Source organism: Apodemus sylvaticus, chromosome X, assembly GCF_947179515.1.
Source record: "Apodemus sylvaticus chromosome X, mApoSyl1.1, whole genome shotgun sequence".
Classification (NCBI taxonomy): Eukaryota; Metazoa; Chordata; class Mammalia; order Rodentia; family Muridae; genus Apodemus; species Apodemus sylvaticus.
The window spans coordinates 86991174-87015193 of record NC_067495.1 but is presented as its reverse complement, the minus strand read 5'-3'; the positions used below and the strand labels follow the sequence as shown (position 1 = coordinate 87015193).

General features: G+C 30.9%; 1 protein-coding gene across 3 annotated transcripts in view; it reads right to left on the bottom strand.

Annotated features, from left to right (window-relative positions):
• The window catches only part of Diaph2 (diaphanous related formin 2), a 714153-nt gene that overhangs the window by 489536 nt on the left and 200597 nt on the right, over positions 1–24020 (bottom strand). For all 3 annotated transcript variants that reach the window (XM_052170671.1, XM_052170672.1, XM_052170673.1), the window contains 6 exons: positions 21001–21137; positions 19627–19735; positions 10514–10624; positions 6687–6805; positions 4934–5050; positions 2441–2559 (listed from right to left, as the gene is read on the bottom strand). In XM_052170671.1, coding sequence (XP_052026631.1) covers positions 2441–2559; positions 4934–5050; positions 6687–6805; positions 10514–10624; positions 19627–19735; positions 21001–21137 — 712 coding nt within the window. The remainder of the gene's footprint in view (positions 1–2440; positions 2560–4933; positions 5051–6686; positions 6806–10513; positions 10625–19626; positions 19736–21000; positions 21138–24020) is intronic.

Here is a 24020-nt window from a genome sequence, read left to right as displayed (position 1 = left end):
AATGAAAGTCACCAGTTCAGGTTTTCCAGGAAAAATTTTTATTCAACTTCTGATTTGAAAGAAATTGTATCATGTACAAAGACAAGAAAACTTATAATTACAAACATTTCATCAATAAACATGATGAAAAAACTTTTTGAAACTAAACTTTGTACATTACCCCAATATTTCTCTAAAGGAAAACCTATGTCTGAGTTGCACTTTTATATAAATGATACAGAACAGCTTTATTACAGCAGTTGAACACTGGAATGGATGCAAATGACCATCAATTAATGCATTTTTATATTCATATGTTAATAGATCACAATATAAAGGAATACAATATCAAGACATGAAATACAGCATGATTGAATCTCAAATTTATCCTTCATGAAAGGAAATGAACACAGAGAATCTGTGCTAAGTGATGGTACACTTATCTTGGTGATAATATTTTAGAAAAAGAACCTGATGAGAAAAAACTAAGCTAAAGGAAAGTCAGTATGAGAGAAACCAGCAGCTGTGTCATTAAAGCATTGGGGAACATAAGGAATGAAAAAGGCTGAAACTTAGGATACTGAACACAGTGATAGTTTTATGTATATAATATGTTAATATATAAATATATTAATTTATGTTTTAAGTATATACATACATACTTTAATATCTATTCACTTGGCATATAGTGAATAGTTTATATATTGAAAATATGACAAGTTTTCCCAACTCAAATGTAAAAGAATTATTTTAATTTTTTAAAAATATTTTATCTTCCTTTATATGTAGTGAGTTTTATCTGCATGAATGTCTGTGCAGCACATTTTTGAAGTGCCAAATCAGTGCAGTGACCTGAAGAGGTCATAGGACCAATGAGTTATAGATGGTTCTAAGCTATCATGTATGTAATGGAAATCAAGTCAAGGTTCTCTTCAAAAGCAGGAAGTGTTCTTAATTGCTAAAACACTCTGTCCTACTCCAATTATTATTGTGTTTTTATTATTGTAAAAATGTTACAATATTACACACAACAAGGAAAGTGATATTGTCTAAAGTATTCTTACATAGGTAATTCAAGTCAGATTTCACAATGACTTTCATTTGGGTTCCAATGGAACATCACTAAAGAATTTTGGTAAAAGATCTTATATATTATAAGAAAAATAATAGATATAAAAAAATTGAAATCAGACTATACTAGAATACTGAGGCTCAAGTATTATTAAAATAGATATCCCTTATAGTCTTGATGATGCTGAAGCACTCAATTTTGTGTGAATTTGTGTGTGTGGGTATGCATATATATATGTGTCTGTATATATATATATATATATATATATATATATATATATATATATATATATATATTCTGATGCAAGTACCTCAATAGTAATCAAAGACTACCACCCCTGATAGCAATTAATTCTGAAAAAGTGACAAGAAAATGTCTAAAATTTACAAACAAGAATGTTCAATTAAACTGATTATAAAAACTGTGGTGAAAGGGATCAATTAGCTGATTTTTTTAAAATTTTAAGGACATAAAAACAATCTAAATATAATACCAGCAAAACAGTAAGAGAACACAGATCAAATGATCATGAGAGCTCATAATAGATCATAATATGGTATGTATTAGCATAGTCCCAATTTTAATGTGAACATGGCCAAATCTGTACTCTGATGAAAAGGGAGTTATCTTGATATAGCTTGATATTTGTCATTTGTAGAAAACTTTCTATTGCTTACAGTAAGTATATATTCCCTTCAGAAATGGAAAAAATATGAGAAATAATATTCAATCTATGCTATTGTTTTTCTATTCTACCACAGAACGAAAAGTTTAATCAAGATGGTATTCAACAATTTTTGTTTTATTTTTAAACAATCATTTATGCATTAACCAAGGCAATAATTGCAGGATTAGTTTTAGATACTATTCCCTAACTACAAAATCATAGAGGATAGCATATTGCAAAATGGAAGTTTGTCATCACTAATTAGAAAATAATATCCCTACTTGGCATTCTCTAACTGTATAAGGTAATTTCCTTACCATGTAAATTGTTTTCTGAAATTTCAGAACCAAAGTAGCATATCTATATAGAATCTACTACACACCATTCCCACAATCTTTCTGTAAGGAAGAAATGATTTAAAGAATAAGAGTCAGGTTTCTAAAATGTAAGGTGTTCATCTATTAAAACATCACAGCTTTTTGTGGGGTAGGATGGCTGACTTTCATCTGACTTAGTACTGCTGAAACTCATCAAAAAGACATATATCTGAACCTATAAGGAGAATTCTTAAGATCCTCAAAACTAACACTTATAACAATCGAACAGTCACAGCAACAATGAATTACCAGATACTAATAGAAATCCAGTGAGAGAGCTATGCTTAAAAAGTCCTCAGGCAGAAGGTGTGAAACATGACTAACAGTAAAGTGCATAATCCATACCTATGAGATGAGTGAAATCAAAGTCTATGCGTTGCCTGTACTTGAAGTCTGGGTCCATTCCACTGCAGTGCAGCACTATCTGTGAAACACACTCTTCAATTATTTTATAATACTGTGGCCTGTTGAAAAGAGAAAATATTTGAGAATATTTTTCTATTTGTATCAATCAATTTTCTTATGAAAGGATTCAGAATGCAAAAAGAACTCAGGTTTTTTTTTTTTTCTCTCCCAGCGCTAAGAAGGAAATAATTCCACTAACATTTACACTTCTTTAGAGAAAATATGACTAAGGCTTAAAGGTGGTCTGAACATAAGGGGGCCAAATTGAGTGTGATGAGTATGATGTAATTGAATGAAAACATGTACAGACTTAATGTTCTAGTTTGCAGGGATTCATGCTTGTGTTCAAAAATACTCATCGACCTTATCTATCTATTTAAGGTATTGTTTCTAAAGTTAATGAAAATAAATGATCGTTCAATCCTAAATCTATGAGCACAAAAACAGTTATAGACAGCCTCAAGTTCTCCTTTTCAAAAAGAGATGTGTTTCTTGGCCTTGGGTGGCAGGCAATGTCTTGAATTCAGTGAAGAACATTTAATCAGGACAATCACACTAGCCTATAAAACTGGGCTGTCATTTCTGTTACAGACTAATGTGAAGACCTATGCATGTTGCATATTTCTAAAAAAAGTTTTATAAAATCACATATATTTAATATGCATAGCTATAGTTGCAATATGTGTGATGTGTCAAAGGTTTTAAAACACACCATTTTTCTGCAATCTCCCAAGGTAATTTTGGCTTTAAAAATGACCACTGACTGGAAAAATAAAAATAAGGGACATTTTGCATTAAAATTTGCAGAAGACAAATTGTCATGGGCTAATAAATTCAACAGTACTTCAGAGAGATATTATATAACACAAATTATGACATAAACATCTCTAAATATAGCTTGTCAAACTACTAAAAACATGAAATGAATAAAAAGAGACTAATCTGTGTATTTAATCATATGGCTATTTATTTCTAAGATTAAGAATAAAAATAAATATGCATTGTGGTTTTAGGGCTTCAAAAGCCATCATCATCAGATCTGGGGATAAATAATATTAGTCGTTAACTTCACTCTATGAATGACTAAGAACAACACAGTTTTCCTCTTTATCCAATATGTGAAATGAAAGTACATGTCAATACCTCAACCCAAGAATACTATAAGTAGGAAAAGGTTAAATGGGCAGCCAAGATAGCTCAATGGATTAAAGCACCAGCTGTGTAGATTGGGGTTCAAATGCCCAGTATGCAAGTAAAAAGGTAAGGATGCTGGTGTTCATCTGTAAACCCAGAACTGTCTGGGATGTTGACAGAACAAATAAAGGAGCTTATCAGCATTCCACCAGTTTCAGTGAGAAAGACATTTTCACAAGGTAATTTCACAGAAAATATAGAGCATAATTACCAATTTGACTTCCTGCCTCTGTGTTCACAAGAACATATCTACACACATAATATAAACAAACATATATGCATATACACAAAAACCCATGGACATACTACACACAAACTTTTTTAAAAATATGCCATGTATGAATTATTTATCATGAATTAACATTTATCAAGAAACATAAAATTCTGTAAAAATCATGTTCCGAGGCACCTGAATATTCATGACCTCTGTATCTCCACTACTACGTATTACTATTTATAGTGTTTTTTAAGAAAGCGTGGATTAGTTCTTTGAACATTTTTCTGTCAACTCAACATCAAGATGTTTATCAAGGAAAAAAATCACTTTATGCTATTTAGAACTGTCAATTTTTATTGCCAACACAACATTCTGGTAGTGTTCCTTTTTAAAGTATTAGCTTAAGTTTTGAGAATTCAAAAAACCTAGTAAGCCATAAGAGTACGAATAAGCTTGAATGGTCATTAACATTAAGACCATGGTCACAAGCTTAGAGATAAGTTCAGTCACTAATAAACCTGTTATTATCTATTCAAAAACTTAACTATTGGTTATTATCATATTCATTTATTTTGAAAATAGTATCATTAGACAAAGCTAAAATATATACAGTAATATTTTCCTAAATTTAAAGATCACACATTTTACTGAACACTATAAAAAGAAATGATAAAAGCTTCCTTGATAAGATAGACAAGATTTAAAAAAAAATTCTAGGAGTTCCAATGTTTTCATTGGGTTGCCAGTATCAAGCAGAAAAATTCATTACAGACTCAATAATATATGACAGGTTAATTTCTGCTTAAATTCAGTTTCCTTGGGTGCACCCAATATTTCTATGTAGCTATCTTTTTCTGGCCCAATTAAAATAAATGCATTTTTTAAATGGTACCTAAAGTAGAAAAACCCTTATATTTTATGTACATATAATGTATGTATTTCCTTAGACTCACTACTTTGTTAATTTTCTTTTGATATCCAATTCAAATTATATATGTAGTCCTCTCAGATATGAATCTTACCTGATATAGTAATCATTTCTGATGAGCAGAAAGTGTTGCAGAATGGATAATAAGTAACCTTCAGCAGCAGTGTCTTTCAGCATATTATAGAGAAGATGGTAGACTTCATTCATATCAGTATAAAGTGAATAAAGGAAAACAGCAAAGGATCTTGATGAATAGTACATTTAGGACTGAAGTGCCTAATTTTTAAAAATCAAAAGTGTCACTTGGCTTCTATTATTGTTATTAATGCTTCAATTTCATGTTATAGCATTTAAACATCTATAGAAAAAATTAAGCCTGTCATTAGAGAAACAAGCCTAAAAAAGTTTCCAAGACCACTTGGATGTCAACACATTCAATAATCATCCATTCATTATACTGTCAATTTCAGATAATAGCTAGGGCCATTCAAACCAGAAAGCCATCAAAATGAAAGAAGTACTGCCTTGATCTGTCTCTGGTTCCAATAGAGACACTGCTATTCTACATTTGTTATCAGATAAAAGAAATGTCAAATAACCACTCAGCTATCAAAGAGTACAAAACTAGCTTATTTCTAAAAACATATAAGAAATCGATCAAATGGACATTAAAACACTTTTTTTCTAAGACATGAAAACTAGTAGTGTAAATGCTATTTAGAAATGTAGAAAAAATTTTAAAAGTGAACTCACATTATATGTACTGAGAACCAGGAAAGTCCACATAAAATAAATACAAGATGCAAGCCAATAACTTAAAACATAAAAAGGGCAGGAGAATTAAAAATACAATATACTATTTTAAATCCTAGATGATAGTACTGGGTTAAAGTATCCTAAATGGCTACAGCATAAATCAAATGACTGTTTATCTAAATTAATACAATGTATGTTTATTGACTGAAATAAAAAAAAGCATTTTGTATGTATTAGTGATGGGAGTACAGACTACTGTGACTAATCTTGAAAGAGAAATTATTAGAAATCATTTTCTATGATAATACTATTTTTATTCATTGTATCTACACATACTTAATACTTTTATGTAAGGGGAGGAGAAGGGTATATAAAAAGCATAATGCTACTGCAGGATTTTTAAGGAGAGACATAATGTTCCAGTATGTTTAGAATGCTGAAAGAAGGGAAGAAAATATTACAGGCAGAAAAGCACAGCTCTGATTCTGAAGTGTTTTCCTACTTCAGAAAACCCAAAAGCACGGATTGTAAAATATGGGAAACACAGAGCAGTGCGAAGACAATCATATCTTATAGCTCAAAAAATTTTACATCAGACAGATGCCACAGGAAAATTATATGCTTCTGTATTTGACATAGGTACTTTTACAATATTGCTTTGCAATAGATAGATATTATTTTATCTAACAATTTTCCTATCATTAAGGAACACAAGTATCTGATAAGGAATAAGTCATTCTTTTCCAGAGAATAGTATCTATAATCAGAGTACAATTTAAAATACACAATGTCTCTTAGATAGTGTTGCATATGAATTAAATAACATTTCCTCATTGTTTTTCGTAAGATATACTGTCTTAGGCACTTAGACGTCTGTATATTCAAGACCACTAAACATAATATATCTGTAATAAAGAAAGTCATTGGGCAGATTTCAATAGTCTGAGTATAATGTCAAAGCAGAATGATAATTTCTCAGCATGGATGTATATGAAGCATGGCATCATAGAAGACTCAATACAAAAAATCATCATGAATTCCTGGTTTTCAACATATACTAAATTTTTGTTTGTTTGTTTGTCAAAGGATATTCCATTTCAGCTCGAATGTCATTGAGACGGTGGGATAATTCAGTTAGGTCATCTTCTTTGTTCTCTTCAAACACTCTCAACTGAATATCAAGCTCATCATTCTCTTTCTCTTTAAGACTCTATTATAAAACATAAAATTCAGCAAATGAATGACAATTGAAAATTAACATACTTATCAGGGACACAGCAATATGATTCATCATTTGCACAAATGCAAATTTCAAATACTGATACAGGATGTTGATTTCCTGAAAGAGAGAGAGAGAGAGAGAGAGAGAGAGAGAGAGAGAGAGAGAGAGAGAGAGAGAGTTAAAACAGAAAGAGAAAGAAATGTAGCAGTCTCTTTTTTTTTAAGACAAAAGAACATCATACAATTTTTTATGTTTTCTTCCCATGCTAGTGTCTTGACTACTCACAGTAAAGTTTTAACAATCATTTCTATAACAACACTAATTGCTAACAACCCCAATTCAATGTTATCATTTTAACCAGACATACTCATCAGAGATCACAAAGAAATCATGCAGTTAGAACATTCACATGTGCGTCTGGCACCAAGAAAATAAAGCTAATATAGATCAACTGTGTTAGTGAAGAACAAATGCAAAGATATATTCAAGCACAACAGTCCCAAATATGGCCTGAAAGTATTGTATAAACAAATTTATTATGAATGATATTTTATGATTTTAAAGTTAAAGGATATTATTTTTTAAATCAAGGTATATCTAGGCACCATGCCATTTTTTGTTTCATTTTCCCTTAGCCTGATCACAAAATACCATCTTGGACATCAAAGATTTGTTTTTGTAATACATCATAAGCATGTGCATTACAATAATTTTGTAATTGTAATTTTCCCAAAATAATATAAGGAAAGTTTGGAAGCATGCCACATTAGAGATTGTTGGGCTTAATATATATCACCTGGAATATCTCTTAATATTTGTCCATTAATTTGCAGCTTTGAACACTCAAACCAATAATCACAAGTGTGGATGCTCAGGGTTGATACCCAATCTGGGTTTATGATGTTCAGAGCTGAGCTTGAGTTCTAAAAAGAAATGTAAGTAAGGTATTCTTCAAATCACGTAAACAAAGAAAGGGAGATGTATATCTTCTTTATATTTTAGTTTCTACTTTTATTCAATAAGAACAATGATGAAAAGGGATATAATGGCTATTGCTGAAGGAAAATCAAACTCAAAACATTTTTTGATGTTCTTTCTTTGAATCTCCATACTAAGAATTTACTAAATGTTTGCCTGTAACACTTATTAATTCTAAATAATTTCATACAAATAATATAACAAATAAAATTATTTCCACTTTACTTTTTATAAACTAAGAACTTGCTTGGGTTGAACTATGAATTTCCAAGAGGAAGAGATTTTTGGAAAACAGAATTAATTAATACTTGTAAGTCATGTTGTCATGTGAGAACAGAAGGCTGTCACACCCAGAAAACTAACAAAACATTAAAAAATGCAGTTTAGAACAATATATTCTCCTTTTTCTCATGCTTGGAAATAAAACAAGCTCAACACCACCATATTGATACTACAAGAACTTAATTACAAGGTAGAAAATTGTATGCACAATTAAATATTTTCAATGAAAATAATAATTAATGAAGTATGTACATTATTTAGCCATATATATGGATGTGTACATATAAAACATTTAGTGTTTTAATAATTTTCTAACCCTAATAATACATATATACAAAACATATGTTCATTTATATTGATAAGTTTTTCTTTCAAACATCAAAGTCTAAAAGATATTGCCTTAAATACTTGACAAAATAAACATTTGATGACCTAAACAATATATAACACAGCTAGACCATACTTCAGCATATAATCAAAAGCATTTAAAGTATTCCCATTGCTTACATCTTTGTTGCATTGTTCCTTTATAACCTGATTTACTTAATAGTCAATTTGTGTATCTAAAGGCATATATTTTAAAATAAATTGATATAAATTAATTCAAACTCAAATATATTTTAAATGTTGCTTTAGAATATAAATCAATTAATTTATACCAAACTACTAAAGAAAATTCATCAAATGTGAGTAATCTATATTATGTTTAAGAGCAAGACTATAACTACACTGATAGAGGTACTATGAAAAAAAATGTCCAAATAGTGTGTTAAAATTAATTGATTTGTCATGAAGATTCTAATAATGAATTCTAAAACTTTTGATTTCAAAAGTTATGGAAATAATAAACGTTTCCCCCTATCAATTGTTAATAGAAAGTTATAATCAGTGATCTACATGCCAATCTCAAATATGCCTAATTCATAGCATTATCAAGCTCTAAGCTAGAAAAAAAGAGAATTCCTCTAATTTGAGTTGTCTATAAAATAAGGATAAATACTGAAGAAATATTTGACAGACTTATGCTTACTTATTTATATATTTGAGGTTCAATGACTACAAAGATTTCTTTACATGAAAATATTTAGTTAATTGGTGTAATTATGTACTCATTTACATACAAGGAACATCTAGTACGTACTGAAGCATGGCCGTTGTATCCTAACTAAATCCTGATAACTAAATGACAACAATTACAAAGAGTAAAGAAATGTATGGTCGTAAATAAATGATCCCCTGTATATTAAAGGCCTATCAGTCTAGATTTTATTTTGAATAAAAAATACTAGCGAAGTTTAACTTCAAAATATACATTCCTAACCCACTCTCCATATGATTTTGAAAGTCTTTTTTTTTTTTTTTTGAGGGAGATTATATTCTCTCAGTTTGTATTTAAGAGTCATTTTTAGGCATATTTATGTTGACCTTCATCACACAACTTCAGGACAAGAAACATAATGCTTTCCATTTTCTTCAGGCAGAATAATCAGAGATTTGAAGAATATTATAGAGAGGTAACTGATAAAGAAAATAATCTACCCACATCCAAGGAACTGTTCACATTTGAGAGCTGCTTGCAGAGGGAAAATCAATTTTCATTAATGAAATGATGTTGGATATATACACACCAAACCATATTTTTGTTTTGTTTTGATGTTTCAAAGAGATAAATAACATGAAGTTGACTAGGTCTGGGGGTGGGGAAAGATCTTGGAGGATTGGGCAAAGAGAAAGAATATAAAATCTACTGTATGAAATTCTCAAATCATAAATAATAACATTATTTTTAAAAAGTCATTTGCAGAAAATATCTATAATAAACCAATTATAAGGTAAACACTGTGTTCTAGAATTTACAGAGTGAGGGTACTCATTTATTACAGAGAGACTACAAAATTATTCTAAAGATAATTTATCATTACTGTAATTAGAATGAATATTCACATTCAACTTAAGAGATGAACCTCATTCTCCATGAAAAAAATTCTAAAGCAACCTAATAAGAATACTATATTTAACAAGTGTCCTGAATATCATAAACAAATATATTTACATACCTATATTGACTATAAATGAAAACAATGTAAAGTATATCAAAGGAAGGCAAAAATATTTAAATGAAAAATGTATTTTCAAAGTAAATAAATGAATAAAAATGGCTTTCACATTCTTGAGTCTCAAAATTAAGAGAAAATAATACCCTTTTGATTAAGGCAAAAGATTTATGTTTGAGTCACATCATAAACTGAATTAAGAATCAGCCATTATACAGTGAGAGTACTACTATAACAATACAAAGAAGAACGCTTACAACAGATCTAATGTTTTCTTTGAGGCAATGACAAAAGACAAACTTGTTCCCTGCTTCAAAATTCACTTTTACTTGAAGAGCAAAAAAAAGTTCAAGAGCATAATAAATAGATTTATTCTACTTACAGGAAGCATTGCTTTTAGTCCACAACGGAGGAATTCATTCCTCAAATGAATTCGAAAATCAAGATCATATGGAGAAGTGACAAGTGCATTTATGAACTGCATGCAGGCCACCTACAAAGAGAAAGCAAATTTCATTTATACAGGTAGGTTCACTAAAGATATATTTAGCTAATACATGAAGGTAACACATTCACCAAAGGCACTTTTATATGATAAAATAGTAAATGCAAAGTTTTCTGTATATGTTATGATTATGACTTTGTATAATAATAATATTATCAATCAAGATTATGCTGCTTAACATAATTTAACAACAGTATGACAGTTAAGTGTGTTTTCTTTGACAAACAATATGAAAGATATTTAAACTGCATTAAGATAAACCAAATTCCCAAAGAATACTCAGTCTTTTGAAAAGACCATAAAATGTATTCTTTATACGTAGTTGTCTTCAGATAGTAAAATAACTAAATTCTTTTTTTTTGGTTTTTTTTTGGTTTTTTTGTTTGTTTGTTTGTTTTGTTTTTCGAGATAGGGTTTCTCTGTATAGCCCTGGCTGTCCTGGAACTCATTCTGTAGACCAGGCTAGCCTCGAACTCAGAAATCCGCCTGCCTCTGCCTCCCAGAGTGCTGGGATTAAAGGTGTGCTCCACCACTGCCTGGCACCAGATAACTAAATTCTACTTACATATTAACACACTCCAATCTAAACCAAATAAATCCATGACAGTAGATTACATAATATTGAGATAACACTGTTAACATTCTTTCAATGACTTTATCAAGATAAATTTATGAAATATGTAAGATACAGAAATAAAAATTAGAAAAGATAACTAAAATATTAAAGTTTATTTAGATGAATTAACATTAATTATAAAGCACAATGATATACTGACTAATATATATTGTATAATAATAAATATACGAATGATCTTTTGGAAATAAAATGTTTCATAAACAGAAGTTGAAATTTTCTTTACCATTATTTGAATTAGTATTACTTAAAAAAAATAGAAAAAGAAAAGCTTTACTTTTGGAGTTATAAACCAGAAATCAATCAACCAAATGCTTGTTATCAGATATTCCACACATTATTATGAAATTAATGTTTAGAAATCACTGTTGGGATGTAAGGCAAACGACTAATATATAAACTGAAATTCTATACAATTATACTATAAAGGTAGATACATAGAAGATTTGACTATAAGAAATCTCAGGGAAAATACCAAATTTGAAAAATATGTTAAGAATATATAAAAAGATAAATGAATTAAAAATATTTGGGGCAATATTGGACAAAAGAAAAATATTCCAAATGAATTTTGACTTGACTTCAACAAACCTTAAATGTTATTTTTCAAAACAATGAAAAAGCACATTAAATGGTATATTCCTTTGCTTTTTTATCAAAATATTGGACACTCAAGTTATTGGCCCAACCAGGCTCTTGTACCAAATCTAGTAAGGAACATCAAATGTTTTTTATTTAATGAACAAAACTGAATTGTTAATAACATTACTAAATACAAAGAAAAAATACTGAATAGTGTATTTCAATTCGTAGGAATGTTTGGGTACCAAGATAAACATTTAGGCAAGTGAATATTTGCCAAATATTTTGCATTACTTTAAAGGAAATATTGAATATGTTATTGCAAACTTTATGTCTACTTGAGTACTGGCTCAACAAGAAAATAAATAAATCTTTACAGAGCTTCAATAGGCTATTATATATGCTTATGTATTAGATACAGTCCTATATTAATGAAGTTTTTGAATGAGTCTGTTAAGTTACAAATATGACATGAATGTACAAGCCAATGTACATGCCCAATTCAAAATTATTACATGGTAAAATTTCTATCAACTACGGTTCTGTTTGCCAAAAGAAATACTAGCATTACATATATTAATAAGTTACAAGTAAAGATACTTTACTTATCCTAAGTAAAATGTCGATCAGTCTTGTAAAAATACCTTTATAGAATTAGAAGTATTTTATTAAGGACAGGAAAAATAGTTACACTCAAAATTAATGAATACATCAACATGAATATGATACTATATACTAAGATAAAGAATGTACTGCAGTTAAATACTTATAATAAGAAGAAATATATATGAACACAGTTGAATACTTAACATTAGGAAGTTGAACACCGTTTGTCATATAAAATAAGTTGGGGTTGCTTTAAAGCGTATAGTCAAATGTGTAGAAGCAACAAGTGTCATTTATTGCACTAAAAAGGTATATGACTAATAATACACCAATGGCAAATTAATTTGCTAGAGTCTGGCAAATTATAGACATAAACTGCATTAATGTATGAAAAGAAACACTTATTTTTAATTTCTATTTTATAGTTATGCCTTTCACACAGCAATAACTTTGGAATTCAAAATTTAAATTATCATACTATTTCAAATTCAATAAATAATTATTTCAAGAGGCATAATAGGTTATTAGTAAATACCCATTTTGTGGATCAAATATACAATATCCAAACAGATAAGTGAAAAACCTGAACTCTTATCAGTTGTAATTAATTTTTATAAATTACTATACAATGTATTAGATGCTTTACACAATGTATCCTATAGAGTCATACTCATAAAAACATGAAACAGAGATTATTATTATCTTCCTTACTGACATGAACGATTTAAGGATTTCAGTAAACAAATAACTTCTAGAAGGTGAAATGGAAAATTATATTTCTAAGTGATAAAATTTAAACTCAAATAGAAAACAATTCAAGAATGTTCTAGATATCATGGAAACTTCACACAGATTTATTCAATAAAAGCTTCTAGGGCTTTATAAGATAATAAAATGTATCTGTTGCAGTATAGTTTATAAATTAAGAATATCTACCATTATAGCTACACGTTAAGTATAAAAGCCTGAAATTAAATGAACAATATGTTGTCTATAAAAAGTACGAGTTATCAAAATGCATAACAAAATAAAAATAAATATAACAAAATGAGAAAACGATGCTTGATTTGGAGTACATTCTACCCCACATACAGCCACATGGACTAACTGTGAACCCATATAGAGAGCATACCATCATCCAAATTAATGTTTTTCCCCCTTTTCTGTCTACCAAGGCGCTCCATATTCAGTGAGAATGTACATTCAAACACGTGCAAATACATGTGCACAGGTTCACATATATGAAGAGCAGAGAACTCTACCATTCAATATGGGATCTTTTAATCACAGATTAAATATGATTGAAACTAAATCAAGAACTTGGTTTCACAAGCTCTAGTCTAATGGCTCAAAAAAAAAAAACATGGAATGTATAGTTACCTCTTCGGAAAGAATGGATAAAGAATACTGCAGGAGGTTTGACTGAATAGCATTGCATGGGAGACATTAATAAAGATATGGTTATGGCATCTCTGAGCTAAAGCTCTGAATAATTACAAACTGAATTCCCAAATAATGAAAGTTTCAAAACTTTGATACTGAGCTTCCAAGGATATAAAAGTTTAAAGATGTAACTAAACTCTATTGTCCTCTTTAAAGCAAAAATCAATCTGCTTTCAAAACAATTTATCTTGAGAGATAAGAAGTAAACAACCTGAAATACTTTTGTCCAACAGTTTCGTACATGGATAAAATTTAAAAACGTATAAAAATGAGGCTATCTCTCTTGAGGTCACATGGCTAATAAGCCAAAAATGGAGTACTAGAAACTCTTATGGTACTATTGGAGTCTTTATATACACTATAATGTCATAATATATTATTGTAAATAAAATTTACCTTCACTTCATGCCAGATAGAATAGGAATGTACTTGACTTTCACAAATTCAAATATGCACATTTTGCTTTTAAGAATTGCATTTTAAAATGACTTTAAATATTAAATGGGTTTCTCATGTTTGTGTTTTTTAATAAAAATCAATAAAAACAAATGTTTAAAAACATCACAGGATTTTTACTGATAAAAATCAGTTAATTTTTTCCATTAAAGACAAATGTGCAGGAATAGGACCATAATTCATATTTTAAACCAGTAAAAGCAAGCAGTGCCTGTTTGTATTAAATTGTTCTTGACATAGAAAAATTTTATATTATTTACATTTTATTCATATATTTAATAAATATCACAAACTATATCTATATAACTGAGTGGATTCATAAAAAATAAATTAATAAAAATGGAATACTAAGAACATATTCACAAAAGAGCAGAAAATAAAAGAAGTTTTTATTTAATGAATAGGCTTCAAAAACTGCAAACATTTGTCTGCCTGTTTGATCACAAGTCATAGAGTTATAGAGTACAGTAATTGCCAACTCTAGGGCATTCTAAGACAGATTATCCATATTGCCATTAGCTGTGATAAATTGTTCTTTTAAAATTTTATTGACACTGTCACACATTTGACCTTATTAACTACTCTGTTGACATTAACAAGGTCTTTCTTTATCCTAGCCACAGCAGGAATTGGGGAAAAAGATGGTTTACATCAAAATAAGTACCTACCAAGAACTATACAAATGTACTGTGCAAATTAATTAAGTAAAGAAACAGAGAAGAATTTCCAGGCAAAGGAATTTATTTATGTACAAAGGTATGGGGTATAAAGAGGAAATTTGCCTAACATTCATAAAGCACAACATAGTATGACTACATAGTATATGCAAATGAGTAGTGAAATATGCAGTTAGAGCAAAAGCAGTAAGCAAATGAAGTGTGCTATTATTTATTCATTTGAGAGGAAAGGACACAAAGACTAGATTTTAATCCTACATCATAGCAATCCTTTGAAGGATTTTAAGCAGTGATGTAACAAACCTGCATGTCAGAACAAGGACTTTGGGGAAGAGAGGTAGAAGGAAGGTTAATTTTGAAAAAAATCAAAACAAAGTCTAAAATAAAGAGAATTCCCTGAAAGTAAAAATTAAAACAAAACAAAACAAGCAACAACAAACTGGCAGCAGAATGATGACAGAGAACTACTAGGCAAGGAAATAAGTACAAAAATAGCTAAATAGAATCTACCATGATCTGATGTAAGGACTGCAGAATGTGTATAGTTAAAGTGGATTTAAAGCCAACTATTACATTGCTGGTGTGCGTTAATTGTAACATAATGTTCAGGAATACAAGAAAATGTTAGGTCATGGGATGAAAAAGAAATAGATCAGGGAAGCTTAGAAAGTAGAACAGGACATGACATAGAGTTAAAGGCAATGCAGAACTTAAATATACTGTGTTTGACAGGTTAAGTGGATTAGGGAAGCAAAATGCTGAACTCAGAAGGATGGAAAAGACAGTGGTCACATAATCAAAATGAGAAAAATAAAGAGCTAAAGGTCCCAAGCAAAAATTTTCTCTCATAAACAAACCTTGATTTTTATAAATGTACATGGGAATGTAGCTCCTAAAATTAGAAAAATGCGGAATGAGAGATTCTGGAGGATGACAAAGGAAATCAACATAGGATAGAAGCAGGAGGGGAGAGAAGCAGAGATGGAGGATGGGCAAAAACAAAATATGCATGGTGTTATGGTTTCATAGAGGTTTAGAGAATATGGTATATGGCAGTGTGGGAAAGGTGGTGCCTAGGCGGGCCCATGCCCAGGCCCCTTCCCAATGACGGACCAGACACACACAGACATGGTATACAGTAGAGTTTATTCAGGGCAGAGGATGAGAATTAATGGGGTAGTGGAGGCAAAGAAAGGCAGAGAGAGAGAGAGAGAGAGAGAGAGAGAGAGAGAGAGAGAGAGAGAGAGAGTAGAGAAGTAGAGGCCAACCATGACCATGTGGAGAGAGGGGGGAGGTGAGGGGAGCCCAAGAGGGCAGAGAGGAGAGAGGTGAAGAGAGACAAGTGGAATAAGAGAGGAGGGGCCTAGCATCCTCTTTTATAGGCCAGGCCTACCTGGCTGTTGCCAGGCAACTGTGGGGAGGGGCATACCTGGCTGTTGCTAGGTAATTGTGGGGTAGAGCTTAGACAGAATCCTAACATATGGAAATTCTATAGTGAACCAAATTAATTAGATTCATCATTGTTTTTTAAAGCAATTTTAAAAAATAAAATAAACTTGTGGAATCAGAAAAATACAAAATTCTTGGAATCAGAAAGGAAAAAAAAGATAAACAGAACAAAATAGAGCAAAATATCATGGAAGAAAAGAGGAGAACAGGCATTTAGAAAGTTTTGATCAATAATGCCAAATCTGCTGCTTTTCATACAAAGGGAGTCACTAGTATATACTATTGCAAAAAATAAATAGTTACTCAACTTTGAAACAAGTAAAGGTATACTTCAACTCAGAATTTATCTTGTTACAATGAAAACACAGCCCTGTTGTTCAAATGTTTTGAATATATGTATATTTACACACAAATGGATGTCGGTATTGTTTTCTATCATCTTTTGTAAAATCAATGACAGACAATGGGAGCTTCTATTCTCACATATTACAAGCTTAGCTTGCCTCCCAGTCTCATTGAATATTGTTTGTCTATTAGAAAACATAGTATCAGTGACACTCTTCTCCCTCAAGGCCAACTTTAAGTATCACTTAATTAGATATTACTTTCTACACTTCTCAGGTTTGCTGAGCAATTTAAATGAGCTAACATATGTAAACTGCTTGGAAGATTATGTGGCAAATCACAGACAAAGGCTATTTTAAATTTGTATCTTGTAGGAGTCCACATCAAAGACATGAATTTGAATAGGGAGAGAAATGTGCCCTTCACATTTATCAGGAAACTTGCTGGAAATCAGTTACGTATTAAGCGATGGAAGCAAGTGAAAATATGCATGGGGAAAATAAACCAGTGTATTTAAAAGCACAGACATGTCAGTAAATATAAATATATCAATGTATAAGTAGATGGATGTAAAATGATAATTGGTGAAGGTGAGTGATATAAAATAGGCAAAATTCTTCCTGGAAAGTCAGAAGGAAAAATGCAATAAAAACGCAGAATAAGCAGGGATTTAGACCATCATTAAAATTTTGTTTTGTGTTGTTTTAATATTGGAACTGTGAGAAAACTCAGTTGTGAGACTTAAGTAATAAAATAGAGTAAATAAGTATAGATTATTCTTTAAGAGACATGTACTACGAAATGAAAAGGAAGATGAGAGGCCAGCAACTGTAAATAAGTTGAAGGGAAGGAAATGAAGTGTGGGAGCCTGAACAGTGCAAATAAACTGGAGGAAAGGCAATGAAGAGAGCACATGTGTGGATGTGATTTATCCTCGACCTGGTTCTTCAAGCACTGAAAGTAATGAAAATCCTATCATAGCTGAGCAGGAAAACATCTGTAAGAAGTTGTTAGTTTAAAATATAATTAGTTCAGTATTTTAACAGAATTACTTCATGACATTCTAATAAGAAGTCTCAGGACACTACCAAAATAGAAAAGTAATTCTGTTAAAATACAACATGAATTACATTTTATACAACAGATTTTACCTTTTGTTTTTAATTTCACTGTTCTGAACATATTTTCTAACTTTTAGAGGATATTTCCTCATTCACATTAAATATGCCTAATAAACCTACTTCACAATTCTTAGGAGAGTACTAGGCTCTGTATATAATAAATTACTAAATTTTGTAGCTCATTAAAATAGGAAATTTCAAATTGTAGTTTGCATATGTTTGCATCTATAATCAGTATTCAATTTCTTGAATATTTAGCAAGATGTCTATAATTTCTCCATATGGTACTTGTTAAACGCTTGCTACTTAATCATTCTAATCTGTGCAACACCACGAAGGCCAGAGAATGTCAGCAGTGTTTCATTGTCTTGGATAAACTACAACAACAATGTCACGTTAATACCAAAGTGCTACTATAATGAAAATGCAATACGTTTCTAGATGCTTATATTCCAATGCCATACGTTCAAGCCATCATTCTAAATCATGAGGGCTGTATGGTTCTGAGAGGATTGATTACTTAGCCTGCTTGTGATTCAGTTCTCTTGTCAATAAACTGAAGATAATTCAGAACTGTGGCAGGAATTTCATTTAAAGATTTTTTTAACAATGTAAATATACTTGTACATATATGGGAAACTATTCCAAATGTAATGAAAACTTTGATTCTAAATAAAATACATGAGTCCTCCTAAGCTTTGGAAGCAAAGTTCAAGATTATTATACGTTTGTCTGGCAATAAAAAAAAAATCTAGTTAGGTAAGCATAGCCAACACAGTAACATGGATAAAACTTTAGAGAAGACATCTAAAAGTACTTTTATTAGAAAGCATGAAATTTCATCAAGACAAAACATAATAGCATGAATAACTCTGTAATAGATTAGAAAACGCTATGGGGGAAATCTCAATTTTAAAAACACTAATGCATAAAAAGCATCCAATAAAAAGTGTATCAACATATTCATCAGAGAAGAAAATACTTTTAAAATATCAAAAGAAACATTACTACAATACTACAGATTCATTCTCTCTCTCTCTCTCTCTCTCTCTCTCTCTCTCTCTCTCTCTCCCCACCAGTTTCTAACTGTGAGAAAAATGATGTCAATATTTTATAACACAATAAAAAATTCAACGGTGTTGGTTTCACACCCAGCAGAAAATTTTTACATGTACGTATTATAAAATAATGTGAACATTTAAATACAGAAGCCAAATCTCTTTAAGGGATGATCTTCATGGAGCATCTATCAGTATATACAGTATCTAACACAAAAAGAATTTTGAGAGCAAGTTCTGACTTACACACTTGGCTGCTTAAAAAGCTCCATGCTTTACCACCATAATTGACTATTCTGTTACATTTCCACAAAGCCCACAAGCTATATGAAATTGTTCAAGTAGTACTGACTGAGGTATTAGCACTTTACTCTAGATTACTGCTAAGGCTTTGATTTCCCAATATATGAACTTACGGTGTCAGTGATAATAATGCATGGCATATATGTAATAATGAAGAAGCAATTTCCTTAATTTAAGGTAACTTAACATGAAAAAAATACACACAAATAATTGCACTTTTATATTCTGTTTTATAAATGCCGGCAAAAAGGTGGTGTAACAACAGGTACTCCAAAAAGTTGAACTCTTCAATTGATTCAAAACAAAATGACCTCACCTGGAGATGCAAGGCTTCATTATTTTCTAAGCCTTCCACAATTGGTGAAAATCGTTCTCTGCTATTTCGTTCAGCTGCAGCAGTGATGCCCCCTAAAAGTTTGTCTAGACTATAAACAAAAATGAGAGAAGATAGAAATGGGAAATTCTTTTTTTATTGTATATTTTCTTCATTTACATTTCAAATGTTACCCCCTTTCCTTGTTTCCCCTCCAAAATACCCCTATCCCTATCCCTTCCCCCTGCTCACTAACCCACACACTCCTACTTCCCCACCCTGGCGTTCCTCTACACTGGGGCATCATGGCTTCACAGAACCATGGGCCTCTCCTCCCACTGATGCCTAACAAGGCCATCCTCTGCTACAGATGCAGCGGGAGCCATAAGTCCCTAATTGGTTGTTGGTTTAGTCCCTGGGAGCTCTGGGAGTACTGGGTGGCTCATATTGTTGTTCCTCTTCTGAAAACTCCTTCACCTCCTTGGGTCCTTTCTCTAGTTCCTCCATTGGGAACCCTGTGCTCAGTCCAGTGGTTGGCTAAGAATGTTTCCCTCTGTATCTGTCAGGCTTCTTATGAAACACACATAAGCATAGCTCATTCTGTATTTTAAAATTAGTGTTTGATATTTTTATATGGCACTGCAATTTTCACATATTTGTAAATAGACAAATCTTTCAAATACTTATATAAGACAATGCTTTGAATAATCCCTCTCACAGAGTAGCTAAACAGAGCTACGTAACATATATATTATTGCACATGTTATTTTTTAATGTATGAGCTGTTTGTGTGTGTGTGTTCCAAATATTTATCTACAAGTTTATACTACTATGCCTTCTTTTTCATGGGGAACTTCATTTCAAGTTAACAAATAAGATAAAGTAAAATATAATAGTATAACAATACAAAATAAAAGCATCTAGCTGATTCAATTAAAGAAGTCAAATTGAGGTCTGCAGAGATAGCTGAAAAGTTAATAGCATTAAGTGTTCTTCCAGAACAATTTACAACACCCAGTGAGTTAACTGTGTTTGTATGTTTGTGTGCTTGTGCATGTGCATGTGTGTATATGTGTGTGTGCATGTATATCCTATGTGCCTACCCTGTACTTCCCAAAATAACTTTTTGAATTTTTAACACAATTCCAATTGACTAATGATGGCTTTAGTAGGACAAAATTTCATTTGTTCACTTTAAATTTAATCTTTAAAAATCTGGACTATACAATATTCAAAAAAGGTAAAATATAAAATAAGTCTGTCAACCTAAACTGTTCTAAGATCTACGATTTTCTTCAAGTTACCAAAAAGAAATAAAAATACTAATTTCATAGGTATCATTTTTCAGTGCAATAAATAGAATATATCAATACTTACATATTCTCTTCCCCAACAATGCAAATAGCAGAAAGGATTTTTACTATTTCAGTCATCATATTCTGTTGTTTTGGGTCAATTGCTCTTGCCAACAGTAAAAGGCTTCTCTCGTCGCCTAGAATCCTTTGTAGTCCAAACTAAAGAAAACAAACAAAAGAACTCTCATTAAAATTGAAATGTCTATGGAATATAGTTTTCATTTAAAATAAACCCAAAATGAAAGAAAATTCAAAAAGCAATATCTTCAGGGTGGTGTTATATTTAATTATGCAAATTCCCCTCAAATGCAGTTATTCTTTGTATTTTATTTGGAATGACTACATCATAGAATTTTTTGTGGCTTCAAGAAAAATGATTATCTTTATTCCTCAGGACAGTTTTTTTTTAATTTTCAGAAAATATGGGAACAATACTTGTTTAAAAACAAGAACATATAGAACACATACTGACTGTACTTTCTAAAGACATTTTTATGTCAGAACATATCCATAGCCGAGTGTGGAATTTGTGGTCAACTTTTCCAATATATTTGCACTGAAAATTAAGGTTAACAAGAGGACCCAAATGCTAAAAAGCTTTCATATATACTATGTGCTAGTTAAGGTAATACAGATATGGAATAGTTTTTCCCCTACTTACTTAACCATCTATCTACCTCATCTCTTAGGCAGCATCTGGGACTCAGAGACATAGCACTTGGGTTTCCTTACATATCACAGGAAGATGGGCAAAAGAGTATCAGGTTCAGTTATTTTCTACAAATGACTCCAAATATGGGTACATATGCATCCACAACTGCCAATTCATAGATTGTTTTCAAGACAAAAGTTAACATTAAGTTATAGTAATAGAATTTCTTTTACCTTTTTCTCACAAAGTATATTTCTGTTATCTCATTAAAAGTTTGCTTCATTTTACAGCTCCATGGCAACATTAAGTTTCATTGGAAACTATTACTAGATAACATATGAACAGCATGATGGTTCTTAATTTAAATTCTATGAGAAAAAGTGGGCCAGGCTAAACATTTTAATATGACTTTAACAGTGGGTCTGAATAAATAAGGAAATATTCACACTGTAAAATGCTTTCAGACGTAGGTATCCTCAACTTCAAGGACAAAAAAAAGACAAAAAACATTTAAGTCATTTCACATGAAATTTGCTTTCCTCTATTTGGAAAATGTATTTCAACTTAAAATGAATATATCACTGTGTGTTTTCTATTCAGAGGGTCTGTTTTATGGATAGTTTCCCATGCTTGCACTTTAAAGGATTCATTTATTCATGTGATGAAGATATATATTCAATTCATAAACACAGAGCAACAAAAATTTCTGTTTAGAATAATTTAAATCATCATGTTCTTCAAAACTGCCAAACAGGTAAGAAAAAACAGTGAGTCTTAACATATCTAAGTATTATTTGTGGGAATAGGGCTCTATAGGAAATCTTACTGTTAGAACTTTCTGTAGTCACTATTCTAATTATAAGGAGTTGTTATCTTATAAAACTATGATAGTTGACAACATGAATCAATAAGAATACAGAACAAAAGCTCCCATAGCTCAATTTACAGAGAAGACTGATTAGCCAGAGGCTGTTATTTTTCAAAGGCCGTGTCTACTTAGGAATGGCAAAATATGAACTGCATCTCTGATTTCTGGTGCTGTGTTCTCTTTTTATAAAGTTACTACTTTTGTCAGTTGCAGAAAGAGATTCTTTCTTTAGCTGTGGCGAAACAATGTTCAATTAAGTTCATTGCTGTTAGGAATTAGATGCCATGGCATATGCGATCTAAATTCCAAAAGCACAGACATACAGAAATTCTGTACTAGAGTCACTCTATAAGAAATTTCCTGATGGGTCTATGAGATGTCTCAGGGGATGAAGGTACTCAATAAAATGCCTGACAACTGAAGCTTGATCCCTGGGACTCGCATGGTGGAGGAAGAGAAGTGACTCCCTCAAGTTATACTTTGACCTTCACACACATGTGTCCATGCATCATACCTATACATAATTCAATGCAAAAATAACAGCAGTACAAGTGAGGTTATGAAGGATTTCATTAACAATCAGGTGCCGTACTGCATGTACCAATATTATTTGCTGGTTAATATGGGCATGTGAGAGAGACACATGACAAAGAAAGAGTGGCTTTTTTATATTACTTAAATGTGCAATAGGATCACATTGATTTTTAATAGTTAGACTTCACATTTAGCAAGTTTCTGGTTATTGTTATAATTAGTGTTTCTATTAAGTACTTTGAGATTATTAAAATATCATCTAAAGGACATTATGTAATTAAGCAACCTGATTAGTCAGTTATTTTATCTGTAGGTCTCCGCAATATTGTCTAACACAAACAATATTATACATACATAAAAATACATTCTATCCTCCATAGATTTCTTCTATGCATATTAAACTGAACGTGATTCAACATTAAAATATATCTCAGCCTTACAACACTCTCACAAAACTAGATGAAACTTATCCCTACCCTTGAATTTTCCACATGTATATATATATATATATATATATATATATATATATATATATATATATATATATATAATACAATTTATTACCCGTATGGAAATTATATTCAATTTATGACATTTAAGTTTTAGTACTACTTGGGAATAAGAGATCGTTCAGCAGTTAAGAGTATTCACTGTTCTTATAAAGAACATAGGTTCAATTCCTAGTAGCAACCTTAGGCAGTTCAAGCCTAAGGAATTCAATTCTAGGGAATCTGATTTTTAGGACCTCATTGGATATCTGCATGCATGTACTGTGCATAAATTTATCTAGCAACACATACACATGAATAAATCATTTTATAGTTGGCTCACCATGGCATTTTTATTTAATTTTAAAAGCCATCATTGTGTGATAGAAAGAGAAGTGAGTAACTGCAGAATATAATAAGCAAATCCAAATAAAAATAACATATAATGAACACACAGGGATTGTCCCAGCATGCAACCTCTCCCTGACAGTAACAAACTT